Source organism: Sarcophilus harrisii, chromosome 5, assembly GCF_902635505.1.
Source record: "Sarcophilus harrisii chromosome 5, mSarHar1.11, whole genome shotgun sequence".
In the NCBI taxonomy this organism is placed as follows: Eukaryota; Metazoa; Chordata; class Mammalia; order Dasyuromorphia; family Dasyuridae; genus Sarcophilus; species Sarcophilus harrisii.
The window spans coordinates 245,278,648-245,302,031 of record NC_045430.1 but is presented as its reverse complement, the minus strand read 5'-3'; the positions used below and the strand labels follow the sequence as shown (position 1 = coordinate 245,302,031).

At 38.7% G+C, this 23,384-nt stretch overlaps 1 protein-coding gene across 1 annotated transcript in view; it reads right to left on the bottom strand.

Annotated features, from left to right (window-relative positions):
• SUSD5 (sushi domain containing 5) overlaps window positions 1–23,384 on the bottom strand; it is a 102,750-nt gene that overhangs the window by 23,908 nt on the left and 55,458 nt on the right. Inside the window, exon 4 of the mRNA XM_012551297.3 lies at window positions 8,010–8,198. Coding sequence (XP_012406751.2) covers window positions 8,010–8,198 — 189 coding nt within the window. The remainder of the gene's footprint in view (window positions 1–8,009; window positions 8,199–23,384) is intronic.

Sequence of the window (23,384 nt, the reverse complement as noted above, 5' to 3'; positions counted from 1 at the left end):
TGACAGTGGGAAAATAGTGTAACAATTTAGAATCACTGAAGACAAAAGACTGGGTAATTCACAAATGACTTTCTTATATACCTTTAGATGATTTAAATGATAATATTTCCATAGACACTGGGTAACTTTATTCTATTGCTACCTAGATATTAATTCCCTTAAAAGAGTGAGGAACATTCCAAAAATGGCTTTAGATATTGGCCAGGAACAACGACTTAACAAATGGTACAGATAAAAGATTCTTTTAATGAGTCCCTATGGTCAGATCACCAGAGAGTAGGGTTATGGGTTTATAACCTGAAGGGACTTTCAAGGTTGTCCTGGCACTATTCAGTACCTGGTGAAATGGATCCCTCAGAACAGACAATTTAAAAAAATAATCCGTGTAATAAAAACCTATCTGAAGAACTCTGGTAAAAAAAAAAAAAAAAAAAAGGACAGTTGTTCCCTGGGTAAAGAGCAGCCCAGAGGATAAAAGGCACCGGCAAGGACTTTAAAACTGTTAGCAAAGAGGTTCCGAGGGGTGGGAGGAGCTCCCTGCCGCACTGAAAACCATTTTTATATACAGCTTGCCCCAAAGCACACACTCAGGCCCAGATCAATCCCACCTGGGGGCAAAATTAACCCAAATCACCTCAGATCTACACCATAATTTTCTTCTAATGGTCTCAGCTGGTGTGGTGGAAAGTCAGGAGGCTGAGGGAGGAGGTTGGGAGAAGGTAACTTCCTTCTCAGTTCCACGAGTCCTTGCCCACAATAAAGGTCATCATTTAAGGCAAAGTGAGCTTCTCTAGCATAAAAGGTCCCTGAATCACAGGATTTAGAAGAGGAAGAGATTTAAAAGATAATCTAGTCTCTCCTCCTTTCCCCATTTTATAGATAAGTAAACTAATTGCCACCAGGCGTGATTAACTTGATTAAGGTCATACAGCAAGAACATGTGGCTTTTAAAGCCCTCCTTAACCTGGTTACTTCCAACTCACTTGGGTCTTACACCTTACACTTGCCCCTCTGCCAACCATTGGCACCTGCCTCCTTGCTGCTCCTTGTAATAGCCATTCTATCTCTTGACTGCTAATGTTTTTAACTGACTGTTCCCGGCCTCCACGCCTCCTCATCTCCTCCTCCTGGCTTCCCTTAGTTTCTACCACATCTCAGTTAATTTCTCATATTTTGCAAGAAAACTTTCCAGATCCCACCTAAAGTTATATCTTACCTCCCTTGTTCGTCTGCAATTTATCCTGTGTGCATCTTATTTCTTTGCAAGTTGATTCTCTCATTAGACTGAGAGCTCCTTGAATGAAGGGACTCACTGTGCCTTAGCACAGTGCCTGGCACATAGTAGGTGCTTACTAAATGTTTGTTTGCTGACTGAATATAGCAGAGCAGGATTGGAACCCAAGCCCTCTGATACCATCCTTCTTTCTCTTTTGGATCATAGCTATTTGTGTTTTTCACCAAAGTTCTCCCAAGCCTGGTCAGAGGGATGGCAGATGACCCTGAATACTGTAAAGCAATGCTAGCTGGGTATCAGTTCTGGCAGGTCCCACCAAGGTTGGAAAGACTCCGTGTCCAGAAACGGACTGTCTATCTTCTGAGAACCAACCTCGCCCTATTAAGAGAGACCAACTCATCACCAGATTGGCTGTAGTGCCCCAGAAGCTCCATAAAACATGGAGGCTCCAAGATCTTAGTGCAAGAAAAAGACACAGACAAGATCATAGATCCTTGATGTATTGATGGGAAATTACTTGTGTACATGTTTCATCATCTCATTAGTTACGAGCTACTTGAGGTCAGGGAACATATTTTTTTTAAATCATCATCTATTTACTTATATTTTAAATTACATTTTATTATTATTTTTTCAATGAATAAGCATTTATTTTCTTATCCTCCCACATTCTCAGACCTTCCCTTGGGAGTAAGGGGGTGAGGGAAGGGATGGGAAATGAAAAAGAAAACCCTTGTAACAAATATTCATAGACAAGCAAAACAAATTCCCACATTTACCATGTCTACAAATGGGTAAATCATTCTGTATATTTAGTCTATCACCTCTCTATCAGGAGGTAGATAGAGTGCTTCCTCACTGGTCCTCTGAAACTATGGTTCCGTGCCTTATTCGTTTTTATGTTCTCCAGTATTTATCTTGGGGCCTTACAGATAATAAGGCTTTAACAAATTTTCACTGAATCAAAGTGAATTGAATATTGTGAAATGGACAATGTACAGATTAACTGACTATATGTATATTCAGTCACGTTTGTCACCCCATTTGGGGTTTTCTTGACAAAGATACTAGAGTGGTTTGCTATTCCCTTCTCTAGTTCATTTTACGGGTGAGGAAACTGAGGCAAATAGGACAGGGTTAAGTGATCTGCCCAGGGTCATGCATCTGGCTGGTATTTGAAGTCACATTAGAACTCGGGTCCAATGCTTTGTGCACTGGGCCACCTGGCTGTCTTAACTGACTCCAGTGATTCCCAGATTTTTGATCTCAAGATTTCTTTATACTTGGCTTCCCCAAAGGGCTTTTTATTTTGTGGGTTATACATAATGGATATTTTTTTATATTAGAGATTAAAATATTATAACAAAATAGTTTTGACTCTGAGAAGCCCTTGAAAGGGTCTTGGGGACTCCCTAGGGTCCCTGAATCCCACTTTGGGACCTACTCAATAGAATGTCAGTAAAAGGTTTCAGAAGCCTCTCTCTCCCAATTCATGATCAAATGCAAATACAAAGTTTTTAATTCTGTAGCCCAGGCTGTGAGAAAGTGACCATGGAAGTTCTGCTGCCCCATCGGAAAACCCATGTAGATCCAGACATACAAACCCACCCTGACCTCTCTTACTCGATGAACAAAACCCTTGGCTGACCAGTACAGCGAGTAGCATCATCTCCACCAAATGGCTCTAAAACAGTCTCCTGTGGCTGTGCTAGAGCCAGGAAATCCCCCTCATCCAGTAAAGACAAGAAGCCCATTAAAGGTCTCCAATGTGAGTCAGATCCAACCTTTGGTGACCACATCAAACACATGAGATCAACTCTCCAGGCCCAGGGTTTGAGTCTAATCTTCCAGTGCAGGTTGGTGAGGACAACTGGCCTCCTTAGTGAGAAAAACTGGTGTGACAGAGGAGGAGGGGAAAGGATATGTCCAAGCCTGGGAAATGAAGGGAACAAGAGCCCCCTCCATTTCTAAGAGCATCCTTTCTCCTACATCCTTCTCCCCACAAATACCTTCTCACTGAAGATCATGTTATACTGCTCAGAGACTTTTAAGGGTCTCTTGTTCTAGGAACTTCAGCCTCCAACTGTTGTACTTTCTTAAGCAATGACTGAGCCACCGAAGCAGAAGGGGAGTCTCAGCTTGGCTTTGGGATAGCAGCTCTGTCATCAAGGGACCTTTCTCTATTGATCAGAGGAATCAAGAATCTCTTCTTTTCAATGATTTTGTGTTGTCTATCCCATCCGCATCCCTAGTAGACTTGAGGACAGAGCCTTCTAAATAAATGTCTTTGTACCCCCAAAGAGTACCAAGTATTGCCTGGTAAGTGCTGCCACTGATACCTCTTCATATTCAATTCCTCATTAGAGCAATATGAAAAGGTCGCATCTATGAATGGGAGTAGCCCCAGAACTTCGCCTCTACTTCAGCATTGGTCATTTTCCTCTTCCCACCCCCTGGGTGGCGCGGGAGCACCATTCTTAATTTGTCCAGCTAACCGGCCATACAAGTAAACAGTAAGCTGGTGATAAGAAAACTGAGAAAGAATCAATCAATAAGGTTTTTACTCTGTGTTGGACACTGGAGATAAAAATACAGAAATGAAATCCATCCTAGACCTGGAAAAATATATGGTCTAGGAAGGAGAGACTCTGTGTGTGTGTGTGTGTGTGTGATGGACAGATATAGATCTATTTATTTAGACAGAAATATTTTATGTATATAGGTATTCACATATATCTGAAAGTAAGTCAGGGATGTGTATGTGTGTGTGTATGTGTGTATAACTCTCTGGTAGATAGATGGATAGATATAGATCTATTTAGATAGAAATATTTATGTATATAGATATTCACATATATCTGAAAGTGAGTAAGTTAGGGTGTGTGTGTGTGTGTGTGTGTGTGTGTGTGTGTGTGTGTGTAGCTATATGGATATAACTCTCCCTCCAGTAGATAGAAAGATAGATAGATATACAGATATATGTATATGTAATATATATATTATATATAGACACACATATATTTGAAGGTAAGTGAAGTATGTGTGTGTGTATGTGTGTCTGTGTCTGCGTCTGTGAGTTACCTGAGCCCACAAATCCATCATTATGCAATCCTTTGCCCATTGGTGGTGATTTATGCTTCATGCCAGTAATTGGATTTAAAGGAGAGTTGTTCAGAGAAGTAGAGACGAGAGACTGATTTTATTCAGTCTTTTGGGGGACTTTTGGCTTCCAGTGTTTGCGAGAGAGGACGTGTGAGATTCCAACTTCTCTTCAGGGCCATGAAGGCAGAAAGACTCTGGGAAGACTCATGAGAGGAGCTGGCAGTCTCTATCATGTCCTTATCCTTAGCTTGGTACACTGGAAGCTTAAAGGAATTTTCTCTGACTCTTCATCTCTCTGTCTGTCTCTTTGTCTTTTTGTCTTTGTCTCAGTATCTGTTTTTGTGTCTCTCTCTTCATCTGTCTCTCTTTTTTCTCTCTGTGACTGTAACTGTGTCTGTCTGTCTCTATGTCTGTTTCTATCTTTGTCTCTGTCTGTTTGTCTCTATGTCCCTGTGTCTGTCTCTGTTTCTCTTGGTTGAGCTGAGATACCTTACTCCCAATGGAGCTCCCAATGGGAGAGTATCTTTAGTCTGTATTGCCTGGTATATCTTTTTACATGTATATTCTTTCTGACTTCTGTTTTGCTATTGATTTGGATAAATGGGTTTTTTTGTTTTTTGCAATCAGCAATTTGCAGTGTATGTCTCCATTGTGGAACTGGTATTGGTGGGAGGAAGTCAAGCTTTGAATATAGAGGTTGAGATCTTCCTTTTTCCAATAAATCATATTGATCAAGAGTTTAGCTTGAATTGAGAAATACACCCCCTATAATTATGACAGACTTAGCTCTTCTCAGCAGTGATCCAAGACAATTCCAAGAGACTTGGTCTAGAAAATGCTGTCCACATGCAGAGAGAGAACTGAAGAGACTGAATGTAGATGAAAGAGTAGTATTTTCACCTTTTGTTGTTGTTTGTTTGCTTTTTATTTCTCATAGTTTTTTTCCATTTGGTATGATTTTTCTTGCACATCATGATGAATATGGAAATATATTTAAGCTGATATAATCTATATTAGATGGTTTGCTGTCTTGGGGAGAAAAGAGGTAAGGAAGAGAGGGAGAAAAAGTTTAGAACACAAAATCTTACAAAAATGAATGTTGAAAAGTATCTTTACATGTATTTGGAAAAATAAAATACTACTGAGAAAAAAGAACTCCCCTAAATGAAGGATGTTTAATGGAATAGATAGACATAATTTGAGCCTGCTATCCTTTTCTATGGAGAGCAGAATGATCAGCCTCTACCCTCCACTTCCTGTTTCCCTCCTGGCAGGAATTAAAATCTTCCTGGAGAAGACTGGGGAAAGGAGATGGTAGAGATATCTTATTCTGGTCTCCATGTGAATCATATTGAGATAGCTTTCATTAAGACAAATATACAAAATAGATATATACAAGATAATTTTGGGGGAGAAGATGGCAGCAGCTAGAGGGATAAAGGAAGACTTTATGAAGAAGCTGATGCTTGAATTGAATCTTGAAGGAAGTCAGGGATTTCAAGAGGTGGAGGAAGGTGTGGGGGAGAGTCAATGCAAAGACAAAGAAGAGAGACATAGTATCACTACCTATGCAAAATGAAAAATTCATGTAATCTCTTAGCCTCAGTATCCTCTATGAAATTGGAATGATAATAGCAGGATAGTTGTGAAGATAAGATGAGGAAATATTTGTAAAGTGCTTTGCAAACCTAAACTAGTTATTAGTATTAATTATTAAAATAATCAATATATTATTTATAATGTAACATTATGATTATCCTATTGTACTATAGCACAGAGTGCTATAGTATATGTGAAGGGGAATAATTTGTAATAAGCTAGAAGGGTAGGATCTGATCAGCTCATGAAAGGCTTTATTTTATCTTATTTTATATTCAAAGTAATAGGAAGTCACGGGAGGTAATTGGGGAGAGGAAGTAGTGGGGAAGATGTGTTGTAGTGAGGAGAGAAAACAAATTATTTATTATCTTTTATATAATTATCTTTCACACAATTAGACACTTCCTTCTCTCCCACCTCTAATTCTTTCTTTCTTGAGTTGAATAATCTGAATTTCTTCCTTCAGGAGGAAGTAGAAGGCAAAATAGGAGAGGAGAATAGAAGGGGGAATGGTGCAGACAAAGCTCGAAGCCAGGAAGGATGGGTGAGTTGCAGAAAGGATATGATAAAAACCCAGTGGAAGATAGGAAGTGGGGTAGTAGTAAAGGGATTATAGGAGGGGAAATATTGTGACATTGGTTTTCTAACCATAATCTTATAAGCCTGAGCTGCTTCTAGTGGCAAAGGGCAGTAATATGACTGAAGCAACTAATTCTCTCATTGACTGAACTTGGTCTGAGGAAGCTTCCACTAAGGAGACTCCTCATGCTCTGAAACAAGAACTGAGAACCTCCTTGCCTGGCACATAGTGGGCACTTAATACATGTTTGTTGACAGATGGGCTGGCTCTTGTAAAGAGAAAGGAGAGACTGAAATTGTTGGTAACTTGGAGCTAGACTTCATGAGTAAGTAGTTCAACATGGTTGCTGCATTCTGTGATCCAACAACAGGACAGAAGCGTCTCCACAAAGCTGGCCACAGGCCTGTCTAATGGCCACACACCGAGGCCATGAAGCAGTTTCCAGGCCAGCAAACACTCCTGATGGTTTCATCTCACAGTCAACCAAACGAAGGTCATCCAAACAAAAGCTCTACCTCATTGAATCCTAATTTCTGACTGAAAGAAACCAAGAAAGTTGAGTTCTTGAAAGATCTGAGCTATTTTCTAGGATGTTGTTGGACAGCTGTATCTAAACTCTAGTTTCCTCTCATGCTGCCCTTTGTTCTTTACTTGGGGATGGATGGGGTTGTCTTTGAAACAGAATTCCAAGATTGAAAGGGACTCAAGAGACCTTATCAACCCATATCTGTATAGTAATATCCTCTATAGCAGGGCTTCTTACACTTATTCCACTCACAATCCCTTTTTACCTAAATTTTTACATGACCCTAAGTATATAAGTATATAAAATAGGCACACAAATCGAACATTTACTGATAGTAAATCACAATTTCATGACCCCTCACATTCAGTTACACCACCCCATGTGGTGTTGTGATCTATGGTTTAAGGAGTTTTGTTCTAAAATATTATCAACAAGTAGCTATCTACTTTATCTACTATTTAACACTTCCAAGAATGGGGAAGTCACTACCTTCCAAAACAGCCCATTGCATTTTGGGAAGTTCTTTCTTATATGGAGTCAAAATATTGTTCAAAGCAACTTTGACTGCTGGCTCTTGGTTCTGACCTCCGATCAAGCAGAATAATTACAATCCCTCTTTGATAAACCTAGTCCCTTGGAGACAGGGATCATGTCTTCCTTCTCTCCTCTAGTCCAATCATCCCTAATTCTTCATATCCATCCTCAGATCTATGTCTTGGTCCCTGGTCCTCTTGTTTCTCCATCATCATACAATGTCTTTTCTAAAATGGGGCTTTCAATCCCTCATCTTCCTTGAGTCCAGAACTGTGCTAGTGTTAGCTTTGCTGTTATATCATACAGTGGACCCAAATTGAGCTTACAAACTACTAAAACCTCTAGATTTTTAAAAAACAAACTTCTTTCTAGCTCTTCCTGCCCATCCATTATGTGTGGAACATCCTGTGGGAACCCCAATATGGCGGGCTTACCTTTCACACAGGCCTGTACCAGTCCATACCATTCCCCACAGCTGTCACAGAGCAAAGTGAAGGCAGTTTCCTTGTGACCCATGACGTAGCCCTGAGCACAGACATACAGCAGCTCATCTCCCATCTCAAATCCAGTGTGGCCATGTAGGATGGTGTGAGGGAAGGAAGGGGGATCCCCACATGGTTTATCTAGGAGAGAAGAAAAGGAATATTGTTCATAAATTACAAAAAAAAACACAGCCTGGTTTGAAGACTTCGAGAAAGAAAAAATTATTAAAAGTCCCAGTGTGTTTTTGGTCTTGCAGCAAATTTTTCCTAAAATAGTTGTCAAAGCCATCTCTTTTACCGATAACATCATGAAGATAGAAAATAATCTCTACAAGGAATCTTTTCTTTGATTCAGGCATCTGCCCCATTTCTCACTTAGTATTTGGCTAAAGATTTGTGACCCATAAGTCCATGAGGCTGCCATTTTGGGTTCAACAACATGGCTTCAACATAAGCAGCTTGACTGTTGGTTTTCATAGTTTTACGTAGACTTCCATTTTCACTAGAGCAAAAAAAGAGGATTGAACACACAAAAGGGAAACTTCATTGACAGCTTTATTCTGTCTTTGCTTTTCGCCCTGTGGCCAGAGAAGATGGATTACAGTCTTTGTTTCCCTTCATGGAGGCCACTGTTATCTGGTGATGATTTCTAGTCAACCTGAAATCTATCCTACTTAATTCTTTAAAGGCCCAGTACTTCTCTTCATGCTCTCAGCCATTAATCTCCTCTCAGAACATGGGTCTCTCTTTCTCTATTATCTAATCTTGTTAAAATCGTATTTGGATTCAGTCAGTGATGGAGAACATTGGACTTTTCAACCAGCAGAATACTACAGACATTCTTAACTTGGACTCCATAAAGTTCAAAAAATAAATTTTGATAGTTCTTTCAATAAAATTGGCTTTCTTTGTAATTATATGAATTTTATTTGAGTCATTTGAAAACCTTCTGAGAAGGGGTCTATAGGTTCTACCACTCTGCCAACGGAATTTGTGACACACAAAAATTAAAAATCTCTGGAATAAAGGATGTCACGAAAGCATAGTGATGACCCTATATGTTCCATGTCTGGTACCACTCCCCAACCATATCCTCTGCTGCAGAATACACTCATTCATCCTCTCCAATTTTATTACTACACAAGGTTGGGGTAGGCACTCTATTCTCCCTAGAGTGTGACAAATATTTTTATGAACTGAGAGAAAAAGATGATTAACCAAATATAGCACTATTCTCTCCTAAGTAAAACCCAAGCTCAATAGCAGATAGAAAAGAAAATATTCCATCCCACAAGACTCTGGGGATCTTCTCCATCGGAGGATATTTCCATAATGGCATAGGCGGGGAATCTGGCCCAGGAAAACCACCAAAACCCATCTGACTTTCTCGGACCATTTACTATAGATTTCTGGGTTTCCCACACACATGCAACAAGTAAGTTCCAGTCATTTGGCCTGGGTGTTTTCTGACTCTTGGACGAAAGCTTCCTATTTTCACTAAATATGCTGAGTTTAGGAAGCAGCATTCCCAGTTAGAAACTTCTTGAATTTAGTGCCCTGGGCTTCCTATCCCTTTGCTTCTGGACTCAAATAAGGAAAGAATGAAGTATCTCTCGCTATGGCTGTCTAGGAAGCCAAAATGTTTTCGGCCTTTACCATCAACTCTCAATGATCCAAGGGCAGGATTAGAGTCCTGGCCCTGGAGTCAGGAGGGCCTGAATTCAAATCCGGACTCAGACACTTAACACTTACTAGCTGTGTGACCCTGGCCAAGTCACTTAACTCCAGTTGTCTAGAGGAAAAAAAAAACCCAACAAAAACAAAACTCTTAATGATGTAGTGGTTGATGATTCTAGTAAATAATCCTAATACTAACTATCTCCCAGAGTTGCTGGAGTACTCAAGTGAGATGATGCACATAAAAGGTTTCTTAAGCTGCAAAAAACCCTATAAACAGATATTTTGTTGGAGTTAGGAGAATGACAGACATGTAATTATAGACTTACAAGGCCAACATCTTAGATTTAGAATTGGAAAGACCCTGGAGATCAAGTTCAAGTCTCTCATTTTTCCAAATGAGGAAATAAGAGGCCCAGAGTGGTCAAGTGATTTTTGTAGGGTCACACAGTAAGTAACCAAGGCAGTAAGAATTTAAGGTCAGGTGCTCCTGACTTTAGCCACTAATTATGCAGTTTAGCAGGAAGCTCCCATTAAGTGTTAGTTAATTAAGTGTTAATTAATCTCCAAAGAGATTTCAACACTTATGAGAAAGGGCACCTACCCTGCAATTTAGAGACTTAGAGAGAGCTATCTGGGGGGCCATTAAGGAGTTGAGATATTTCCCCAGGATCACACAGTCCATATATACTTAAGGTAGAACTTGAATCCAAATCTTCCTAGCTGCAAGGTCAGCTTTTTATGTTTCACTGTTAATAAGTATCACTAGTATTCTAATGTCCTGCTTTTTAAACTGTGGTTTGGGACTCCATATGGGGTCTAATAATCAAATGTGGGGATCATAACATTATGGTTTATTATCAGTAAATGTTTGATTTATATACATATTTTACATACTTATATACACAAGGTCACATAAAAATTTCTTGGGTAAAACAGGGTCACGAGTGGAAAAAAGCTCTGCTTTAATGGATCTGTGCTGAGTTTTCCCTTCAGTGACACAGATTGTCACTTATCCATGTTTGTTCATGCTGTACAGCTGTGATTCACATCTTCACATCAATTCACCCTAAGGGAACCATCCATTGTGCCAGAATCATTCCTCATATTGTTCTGACATCATAAAGACAATGAGCTCTCCATTTTTATCACTTGCTCTTTTCTCTCACCAGCCTGCCTTCTCTTTCAAATATACATGTTTTTGATGGCATGCTTTATTCTCTCCACCTCCTCCTCCTCCTCCTCCTCCTCCTCCTTCTCTTTTCCTGACATTGATGGCATGCTTTACTCTCTCCTCCTCCTCCTCCCCCTCCTTCTCCTTCTTCTCCTCCTTCTCCTCCTCCTCCTCCTCCTCCTTCTTTTTCTTCTTCTTCTCCTCTTTTCCTGACATTTCAGTGCAATGAGCCCTAGCCCTTTCATTATTTGATACAATAATCACAAAACACAATTTCATTAAAAAAACCCAAAACATTATTTGATTAAAAAATAACAAAACATTATTTGCTCAAATAATAACAAAATTCATTTGAAAAAAAGATCTGGAATGTCAAGGGAAATGATGAAAAAAATACTAAGGAAGTAGAAATAGCACTTCCAGACTTCGTTATATTATGAAACAGCAAAACTATTCAGCATTGGTTAAAAGATAGAGAAGTAGTTCAGTGAAACAAATTAGACAAAGGATAGCCAGAAACAATGGACATCAATACTCCAATGTTCATTGAGCCCCCAAAATAAATTATTTAGGAAAAAAATCCCTATTTTATAAATTATTTTGACCAAATGTCATTCTCCAGTAGTTGAGTGGTCAAAGGATAGGGAAAAACTATCCTCAAAAGAATTGCTCTTAATAACTGTATGAAAGAATGCTCTGAATCACTAACAATTAGAGAGATTCAAATCAAAACAGTGAAAGGTTTTATTTCATACCCTACAAACTGGCAAAGATGACAAAGGAGAGCAAGGAAGGTTTGCAGGAAGATCTAGTGCATTATTGGTGGAGCTGTGAATCAGGCCTAGATAAATAAATTAGATAGATATATAAACCCACATTAATATACAGTGTCACATAGTAGTACTTTTTTGTGATAGCAAAGAAATGGAAACAGAATAAATGCCTATTAAATAGAAAAATGACTAAATAACTTGTTGTGTGTGAATGTAATATAACTTAATACTGTTCTTTAAGACAAATATGATGAATATAGAGAAGCACCAAAGAGTTATAGGAATCGATGTAGAGTAAAAAAAGAAAAACCAAGAATAAAAATACACAATGACTACAGAGATGTGACTATAAAGAACAACCACCACAAAATAATTGGAAGTGAACCCTGAAGAATTACAAAGAACAAAAACAGTCCCAAAGAAGAGTTACAAAAAGACATATACACTAACTCCTTTGCAGAGGTTAAAGTTCCATGGATGTGGGACATTGTCTTTTTAGACATTTTTCAATGTTTTGTTGATTTTTTTCTCATGCTTTTTAAAAAAAAAAATTCTGTCTTATATGGGATGACTCTCTGGAAAAGGGGAAGGAGAAGGATATGAGGATAAATTTTGGTGGTGTAAAAACAAGAGTTATTCATACTTTAACATATTTAACATGTATGGGACTACCTGCCATCTAGGAGAGGGGGTAGAGGGAAGGAAGGGAAAAGTTGGAACAGAAGTTTTTGCAAGGGTCAGTGTTAAGTTTTGTCAATAAAAAGCTATAAAAAACAAGAGTTATCAATAAGCTTTCTTTAAAGGTAGAAATAAGAGAAGCTTGAAGCCTGTGATTATGATGCAATTTGTGATCTCAGAAGCACAGAATATTATTACTGAAGGGGATTTTGGGTATCATTTAATCCAACTCTCTCATTCTCTAGAGAAAGAAACTGAACCTCATAGAGAATCAATGTCTCTAAGGTGACACAAATTTTGGATATAGTGGTCACAGGGATGTTACAGTAATGGAGTGATGGAGATAGATTTACATAGTGATATAAGTGATGGAGACAGTGTTACACAGTTATGTCACAATGATGGAGACACAGATGATGGAGATAGTGTGATATAGTAATATAACATTCAAACAACTAGATACAAGGGGAGAAAAGAGACACAGAGAGAGACAGAGAGAGACACAGAGAGAGACACAGAGAGAGAGACAGAGAGAAACCGAGATCAAGCTCTGGTAGCCTTATAAAACACAACACTCACATTAATCCCCATCTACTTACTTCCTTGGAAATTGGGTTTCCTAACTCTCAATGATAGATATAGAAGATACTGGACCCAGTCCAAACTAACAGAATGATAAAAGGGATACAACTGACTAAGACAGTGGGATGGTCCTAGGCAGTGAGAGAAGTAGAAAACATCAAAAAGTCCCCCTTGGGCCACAGCAGTTACTTTTCCTAATGAAGGATATGACCCAGTTGTCCTACCCTGGGTGGGATAGGGAAGGTAACTTGGGCAGAAAGATTTCTTTTCAATTAAAAACGGGAAGCCAAGGTAAGCAAATCACAGACTGGGCCGAAAGGCCTGGACTCCACCCCGCAGAAAACCTCAACTGCAGCTGCCACATGATTCAGACGGCTATATCCAAGACAAATGCCTACTAGCATGGAACAGAAAATCTTGTTTCCACCTGAGAATCAGAACCACAGATTCTTTCAACCTCAGAGAGGTTCCTTCCTCTCTGGCTGTCTAGTCCCACCAATATTCATCTAGAAATTCCCTCTACAATGCCTCGACAAATAATGATCATCCAGGTTCTGATTAAAGGCCTCCATAGAGGGGAAATTTATGACCTCCAAAGCAGCTAGCTCATTCCACTTTTGGATCTCTTTGATTGTTAGGAAGATTTTCCTCACATAGAGCCAAAATCCAACTCTCTTCAACTTCCAATCATTGCTTTTTATTGCTTTAAATTTTTTTGATAAAATATTTATTTTAAAAAATTTTAATTTTTTTTGGTGCTCCCATTCCATCATTGATACTTCCCAATAATTCCCACCTGTCCCATCCCAAAAGAAGCCTTCTTGGTAACAGCAACCACACTTTTCTCCTAATTCTACTCTCTGGTGCCAAGCACACTAAGCCTAATATTTCTTGCACATTGCAGCTTTTTCAGTGTTTAAAGATTGCTACTGTTTGTCCTTTGTTCTTGAAGAGGACCAATGACATCAGGAAGGTGATTCTTGGATTTAAGTGAGGGAGGGCTGGGCAAAGTCATCAACCTCATTTTCTCCTCCAGAATCATATTAGTCCAGTGACAAGACATAGATCAGGTTGACTGAAGATGCCCAGGATGCAGCAGATCTTGGCCTTTTTAAGCTAAGGTATTTCTCAGGTCTCATGTCTTCCCTAAGTCTTCTCTTCTTCCAGGTATATATTGTTAGTTCTTTCAAACGGCATATCATATTCTCCAATCTACAGACTCCTCCTCCTTGCCCCCCCCCCCCAGACTTATCATTAGCTTCTAGATCAAAGCTTCTTAAACTGTGGATCATGGTCCCATATGGAGTCACATAACTGAATGTGATGGTCATGAGATTATGATTTATTATCAGCAAATGTTTGATTCATATACCTTTTTAATATACCTAAATACCCGGGATCATGTAAAAAAATTCTTGGGCAAAAAGTGGTCAAAAATCGAAAAACTTTTTTTTCAATGTGATTTATATTTTTTATTTTTCTTTCGTTTTTATTTTTTATTATTATAGCTTTTTTATTTACAAGTTATATGCATGGGTAATTTTACAGCATTGACAATTGCCAAACTTTTTGTTCCAATTTTTCCCCTCCTTCCCCCCACCCTCTCCCCTAGATGGCAGGATGACCAATACATGTTAAATATATTAAAGTATAAATTTTTTTAATTTTTAATGACAAACTCCAGGTCATACCCTTTCCTAATGGCCACTATCCAGAGTTGATTCTGATAAAAGTTTCATCTACAAGTTACAACTTAAAGCCCAAGTGTCTGGAGAGAGTACCTCTTACTCTACAACTTCATTTGAGCTGCTTCTCCTTTTCAAATAACACTTTTATTAGGTAGGTTTCAAATATCTCTTATTCCAGACTTGTTGGGGTGATGGTGATGATGATGATGATGATAGCCGGCACTGGCACAGCTCCTTAATGTTTGCACAGCTATTCACATCCCATTAGATAATAGGATAATTATCTAGTATATAACTGCCATTAGAACACAAACTGGTTTCAATTCTTGGGTACATGTACATACCATCATTTGCTTTCTTTATATTGTACCAGAGTAGTTCCCTTGATGCTCTATAACCATACTTTATTGGCCGTATAATAATATAATCAAAGAAAGAAAGGTGTGAAGAGGTCATCGTGCTTTGCCTTGGAGCATTGAAACATATTTCTAGATTTGTCTGTTCATCTCCAATATAGTAATAAAGTTCCTCCTCATTGGCTTCAGTAATAACTGTGCAAGGGGCAGAGTCAGACCATACATTCTCAAATAATTATTTCATCATCTTTATGAACTCCCCTTTCAGCAAGAGGAGGAGATGGAGGGTAACTGCATACGCCAGTAGGCTTAGATGCCATTCATCTCGGGAAGAAAAAATGACCTGTTGAAATACATAACAAGTGCTTAAAAGCAGGAGGGAAATTTGTAAAAATGAAATGATAAAAACAAAAATTCTTGTTTAAATCACAGTAAATTTTTTAAAATCTCTCTATGATTGGGAAAAACAGTAGTGTATATTGAAAAGCATTCTGAATTTGGAATCACAGAGCACTGGGTAAGAATTCTGGGTGTACTTATTTTGTATGTACCACTGGGTCATTCATTAAACTCTTCTGGAGCCCAGTTTTCTTATAAAATGACAAGGCTAAATTAAAATAAAACTTTAAAGATCTTTTCAGGTTTAAAACCTATAAGCTCCTATGATTACAGAGGAAAGGGGAGTTAAAAGAATGCACATAAATTTAATATATTTGCTAAAGTGAAATGATGATCTGTTTGACTCAGTACATCATTAACAAATGTAATCCTGACGGGTTCCTGCTTAGTTACATAGAAGGCAAAATGGCAAGGATTTTAGTTCTGATTCTATCAGACTTGTTCTATACTTTGGAGATAATCTAAGTCTTGATTTCTCTGTCTTGAAAAAAAATTCTTATGATAAATAAGTAATATGGTGTGATGATTAGAAGATGAGACTAAAAATCAAAACAACAGGGTCCTAGTTCTCATTGCCTTTAATTAGCTGTGGGTCTAGTCAAGGGTCTCTCTGAACCTCAATTTAGTCATCTGTAAAATTAAAGAGTTGGACTCAATGTCTCGCATCCCTTGTAGACTCAATGATTTAAATCTCTATCCAAACCCCTTCCCAAGTCTAGTTCTGAAGTAACTGATCAATAAGCATTTATTGCCAGATGCCAGGTGCAATGCCAAGTAATGGTGTACAAGACAAAAATGAAACAGTTTTTCTCTCCTTACGTAGCTTATATTCTATCAGGGGAAATGATGTTCATATGTATAAAAAGATATAAAACATATATAAAGTAATGAAAAGATAATTTTTGGGGTGGGATCAGCAACTGGGAGGTAAGGGGAATCAGAAAAGGAAAAAAATAATATTTAAAATTAAAATATTACCAAAATGCAGAAAACAGTCAATATACTACCTCATATGGGAATTAGTATACTAAAAGATAAAAGAAAAAAAAAACTTATTTGGAACTCATTGGTATTGATCCATAAGTCACTTCAAGACAGTATTTGTATTATGTTAGCTACAAAGTCAGTTTGTTGGTGAAAACACCATCTTGAGAAAGCCTAGTGACTCACAGGAACAAGTCAGCCTGCTATTAGGACAGGATTTTGCTCAGGATTTTCCTGCCATTAATTCTGAGCAAAGATACCCCATGGCTACAGACGTCGTATTCCTGCCTTGGATCCTGCTGCTTTCACCCGGATAAGCATTGACGTTTGTGGCCGAGATCCACAGCTTGATTCATAATTGTACCAAACCAATGACTTCCATGTTTTGATATACTTCCCCTCTCCTCCAGACTGCTTTCCACAATCCATCACATCAGCTGTCTGCTTTTGCAATATGTCTCCTCTCTGTCTTCTCCTCCTCACGTTCTCCTTTCCCCACAAAGCATATACTTAACTTTCTCCTTGCTCTCAGCTTCCTAGTTGATACTTTCTTTTTTTTTTTTTTTTTTTCTATCATCACTTCTTGGAGAAGAGATGCACACAGCTGAGTACTCGAAGTTCAACTCAGACTATAAAGCTTTCCTCCTCCATCACTGTGGTCAACCATAAAGCTAGAAAATAGGGGAGTCCTCAAGCAAAAACAGGATTCATTTTTTTGGTAGCCATCATTTTAAAGATAATGATCTTCGGTGTTTTATAAAGAGCTGAATAACTGTGCTCTGATACTGGGGCTACTTGGGCAGGAGTCACTCTAATAAAGAGAGGAGATTGCTCTATCTCATGTTCTAAACCAAGTTTCCTGCTTTTCCCCATGCAGAAAGAAAGAATTCTCTCTCTCTCTCTCTCTCTCTTTCTCTCTCTCTCTCTCTCTCTCTCTCTCTCTCTCTCTCTTCCCTCTCTCTTTCTCTCTCTCCCTCCCTCCCTTTCTCCCTCTTTCCCTTCTTTCCCTCCTTCCCTCCTCTCTTCTTCTGGCCCTTCCTTTTGTCTCCTCCCCCTCTCTCTTTCTTTTCTTTCAGTCTGGACCTATGATTTCACTGATGGAAGGAATTATACATTAGGAAACTCTACCAATGGAGGTCAGAACCCAAATTTCTAGACTTCTAGGAATTAGTTCTTATTTAGAGAAAGTACACTGGGGCACCAAGGAGTTAAGTGACTTGCCACAGCCATTCTGTCAAAGGCAGAATTTGAACCCAGGGCTTCCTGCCCGAGATTGCCTTTCTCTCAACTATTCCCTGGTCAAAAGAATTCCTACAATTCTGAAAAATGTGTCTTCTCTCAATATCTCCTATGGAGATTTGGATCTTTCAATGAACTGAAAACCAATACAACTTTAATGATCTGTGGAAATTTCACATTCTCTGAGAATTTGTTTTACCTTAATAGGTCTGAGACTCCAAAATTGCAGGTACTCCCCGTGCCAAGAGATTAAGACTTCTATAGAAGCCTCCTAATAGAGGCTTCTCTATTCTTGTCTAGGGATAGCTAGGTGATGAAATGGTGTTAGGAAGGCCTGAATTCACATCTGACCTTAGACTTTTACTTGTTATGTGATCCTGGGAAAGTCATTTAACTCTTCCTGCCTCAGTTTCTCCTCTATAAAAATGAGCTAGAGAAGGACATGGCAAAATACTCCATTACTTTTGTCAAGATGGGGGTGTAAACAAAGAGTAGGACATGACTGAAACAAATGAACAACAATAAATTCTTGACTTATATAAATCTTCTACAGAGAATCTCCATGATGTGCTAGAAAGCTTTCTCTCATTATTATAGGATCTCAAAGAAGAATAATGCACCATTAGAATTCCTGATGGAGAATTTCGATTGGAAGAGATCTCTCAGCCACAAAGTCCAAATGATACTTGAAAGACTCTCTACTATAACAACTATAATAATTTGGAGACTTGAGAGGTGAGCTAATAAAAAACCCTCCTAATTTGTGTCTGCTCAGGCTTGGCTTGAACAACTTTGGAGACAGTCCAATCCATTTCTGGACACCACTAATTGTTATGAAGCTTTTCCTTTTTAAACTTCCACCCCACTGTTCTTAGCTCTTTCCCTCTGGGTCCAAGGTAAACAAGGGTAGTTCTCCTTCCACATGACATCCCTTCAGATACTATCCCAGCCCTCCACCATGCCAAGTCTTCTCTTCTCCAGACTAAACATTCCCAGTTCTTTCACTGAGTCTTCATATGGTATTCACCCTCCTGGCTGCCTTTTTCTGGACTTTTTCTCTCTCATCCTCAAATATGGCCCCCAAAAGTGGACATCTGTTGAGGCTCTCTACCTTAAAGGAGCCTTCATCATTCTAGCTTCCAGAGTCTTAGCCTCCCTTTCATGCAGAACACACACACAAACATCCTATTTGATTATATAGCAGCACATAGCAATTTGGGGTAAAACCTTCTTTTCAAAAACACCTTTTCTCTGGTCATGTTTATTTCTTTTAACTGGGAATCCAACTTGAGAATTCCACCTGCTAGGTCTCATCAGTTTTCAGACCCAGGGATGAAAAGAAACAGTGGCTCCCAGAAGCCAAGTGGTAAGTAGCAGAACCTGTAGGGATCACAAGTGTTATAAGACCATTTGATTCCTTGAATTCTCAACTCCCTCTGGGATCCCTAGCGGCCTAGGACTAGAATGGGTTGGGTATCATAAAGTTACTTAGACAGAGCTTAGGAAGCTTGGACACCACTAGGTCCAACCTTCAGGAAATTAAAGCCTTAGAAAAATTCTGCAACTTTCCCAATGTCACACAGGCAGTAAGAAAACAGAGGCATAATTTGGACCCAGAACCTTTGATCCTAAAAGGCAAGTGCTTTTTTTCATTGTAACGTCCTTTCCTTAGTTCTTTTTATTTGGTAATTTCTTCACAGCTAGTTCTCTTTCATCTCTGAGTTATTCTGGAGTTATTTAGGATATCGATTTGGTCTTTGGTTAGTTTGGGTATTTTCTATAATTTGGAGGTGATATTCCTCTAGGTCAGGTAGATGGCACCGTATTGCATAATGTGTTGGGTCTGGTGTTAGAAAAATATCCGAGTTCAAATATGGCCTCAGACTCTTAACTAGCTGTGTGACTGTGGGCACTTAACCTTGTTTATCTCAATTTCCTCATCTGTAAAGTGATCTGGAGAGGGAATAGCAAATCACTCTACTATCTTCACCAAAAAACTCTTAGTGGAATCAGAGTCTGCCGTGACTGAAAAACATTAAACAACAATTTCTCTATTTCTTTTGTGTTCTCAGTTCTGTTATCATATGCATGTGTAAAATAGGCTCTAATCATTCTTTTTCACTTCTTCTGATTTTATTGTGATTTTACCTTGTTTGTCTGCTATTCTGTTGATTTGAATTTTCTGCTCTCTTCTCTTTAACCATCTTGGCTAAAAGCTTATCAGTTTTATTAGCCTTTTCAAAGAACAAGCTTTTAATTTTACTCATCACTTATTTGGTTTCTAGTCTACCTGTTTCTCCTCTAATTTTTAATATGTTTTCTTTTGTGTTTTAGGTTTCTCAATTTTATAATTTTTAGAAATTAAATTGTTATTTAATTTAATATTTAATCCTATTATATAATTTTAAATTAATTTCATTATTCCTTTCTTTTTCTATTTTGTTAATGTATGTTTGAAGGGATATGATTTTTGTCATGAGGACTGCTTTAGCAGCATCCCAGAAATTTTCAGTGTTATTTCAACATTATAATTTTATTAGTAATTGTTTTTATATTTTGTTCTTTGATCAACTTGTTATTTAGGATTCCTTGTTTAACTCTTGATTTGGATCTTTTGTGCCTGTTCCCTGAGCTGATTACTCTTTTTATGGTCTCTATGATTATGGCATAGAGAGGATATATTTATTATGTGTAGCTTTTCACATTTGATTGCAATATCTCTGTGCTTTAATACATGGTCAATTTTTATAAAAGTTCCATGTGGTGCTGAGGAAAAAAAATGTATATTCTTTGGCAGCTCCATTTAGAAGAAGTCTCAAGTTTCTCCAGCAATTTGTACAGTTTTATATTTTCCTTTTTGTTTATCTTTCTGTTAGAATTATTCAAAACTGAGAAAGGAAAATTGTATTATTGTTTGTGTCTTTCTGAAGTTGTTAATTTTTCCTTTATGAATTTACATGCTAAAGTATATAAATTAAGGTTCAAATTAAGAGTTAAGGGAGAACGCTTAACTCTTTCCATTACATCATATTGCCTTCTCAAAAATGTCTTGTGCCTCTCCATTTCTTCTCATGCTGTTGATTTTATTTGAAATTCCTTCCTCTTCCTTGCCCACTCATTCCTCCTTTTGAACTATTATCCACTCTTCAAAGTCCAGCTCAAATACTGCTGCCTCCATTAGCCATCTCTGATCTTCTCACCAGAAGTGATCTCTTCTTTCTCCAAATTTCCAGATCACTCAAAGTCCTTCTTCCACACTCTTTTTGTGTCCAAACTATCCTGCCAGTCACCCAGATTTTTAACCTTGTAATCATCCTTGGTTCTTTTCCTTTCCTCACTACCCCATTCATCATTCAATTCATTGTCAAGTCTCAGAATCTTGTGGGTTCACCCTCTCATGTCTGCTCTCTTTTCTCCACTCATGGTCATTGTCCTAATGTGGCCCTCATCACCTCTCCATTGGATTCCCATCAAGCTGTCCTAGTTGGGCTCTTGCCTCTCTAATCCATCTAGGAGGAAAAGGGGAGGGGAATAATATGGAAAGTGTAGGAGTTGTAAAAACCAAAGTTATCAATAAAAATATATTTTTAAAAATGGGCTAGAGATATAGCACAAACATAAAACAGTCTCTACCCACAAGAAGCTTCCACTCCACTGGGTCAGAAGTAATATTCAATATGTACATGAATAAATTCCACAGAGCAGCCAAAACTAGATTCTTAAGATATGTTGGACTATGGTACTCTCTCTTTCAAAATATTTCCAAGGCTCCCCATTGCCTCTATGAAAAAAATACTAATTCTGTTCCTCCAAAATGATTGCTGCCCATCTTTGCAGCCTTATCTCTTGATCCTACACTTCAAATGCTCTCTGGTTCAGTCCAATGGAACTGCTGACTGCTCCTTACAATTGCTGCTTAATAAATATCTGTTGAGTTGAATTGTATGTGGTTTGTCTCCCTACACAGCAAGCTCTCTGAGGGCAGGGGCTCCTTGCTTGGTGATTAGTATAGCATCTTTCAGTACTTGAACACACACTGTAGCACTTAACAAAAGCTTATTGATTGACTGGTTGGCAGCAGTTTCTCAATAAATAAGATTTGAATGAAAATACAAATGAGTCAAAGAATTAAATGAACCAGGTCTACTGCTGATGGCACTGATCTACCATCCCATCCAGGCATTCTGGGTTAAATAAATCCTGATTCATTCAGTTTGCTTCCTTTGAAACAGAGAGATAGTGAGAGACAGAGGGAGAGGGAAACAGACAGACAGAGAGACACAGGAAGGGAGACAGAGAGGCAGATATAAGAGACAGAAAGATAGAAAAAGAGACAGAGAGATACAGGGAGGGAGACAGAGAGACAGAGGGACACAGGGAGACAGAGAGACAAACAGAGAGATAGAAAAAGAGACAGAGAGACAAATATGGGGGACAGAGAAACAGAGAAAGAGACAGAAACACAGAGAGACAGCAAGAGAGAACAAATAGGAATTCATTTCAGACAATAAAAATAATATATCTATATATTTAATATATGTATTTATTAGTATATACTTATATGAGATAAAGGAGGCCTAGGAAAGACTTCTTGTATTTTAGTTGAGACTTGAAGGAAATCAGGAGGTGATGATGAGGAAGGTGAGAATTCCAGACATCAGGAGTCAGTCAGTGAAAATGTCCAGAGTTTTGAGATGGAAGGTCATAAATGAGGAAAAGGAAGGAGGACAGGGTCATTGGATTATAGAGTAGGAGACAGAAAGGTGTAACACATTTTGAGAGGTAAGAAGGCTCATCTTTGAACATCTGAGGATTGGATATTTGATCATGAAGGCTATCAGGAGTCACTGAAGTTTGAATGGTCAGACAGGAACTCTAGTGAGACCACTTGGACAATTGAATGAGAAGGTGGGCTCTGGGAAAGTAAGGCCATTTGGATTGGGTGGGGCCATCCTTAGGGAGAAGAACTAAGAAGAGGTCGATTGAGGTGGCCAGGAGGGAGCCAGGTCACCCTTCCCTGAAACAGAAGAAATGGAAGCCCAGAGAGACTGAGTTCAGGTGGACTAGAACCTGGATCTCATGACGGTCAGCACTGGGATGCTTTGCCTGGAGCAGCCGGGATGTCAAGAGAAGCAAGGCTTGTGACCCAGCATGGAGGAGGCTTCTTTCACTGGCATCCGGTTAGTTAAGAATAACTTCATTTATTAGTTTAAGTGAGATCACCAGAGGGCTGGAAATTCACTGTCAGCCTAAATGCAAAGTATTGGAAAGGAAATAAAAAGGCCTGCTTTGTGGCAAAGTTTATTAATAACAATAATCTTTTTAAAAGACGGCCCATGTGAACACTCCCCAGGACTTGTTTGCCTTCCGCGCCTTTTACATAAGTTTATGAGACTTATATTTGCCTTTATTGGAATTCTAAGCTGTCATTTTTCCTTTATGGCCAAAGAGAAGGGGAGCTGAACTGACTGCAGAATACATCACTGGGAAACAGGCAGCTCCTGACGAGTGCCACAAACCAGAGAGAGGAAGCCAAGCAAAATCTGGGTCTTGTGCATACGGCAACAGCCCTGGCCTTGGAGGACCTCGGGTCGAGGTTGGGTGAGTCCCTTCGACTGTCCAGGACTCAGTTTCCTCATCTGTAAAATGGGAGGGTTCTGTCTGACTAGATGATCTAGAGCTCATGTCATAGAACTTTGAACTGGAAAGAACTTCTGAGGTTCTCTAGTCCAACTCCTTTTTAAAGATGAGGAAACCAAGTCTCAGAAAAATGAATG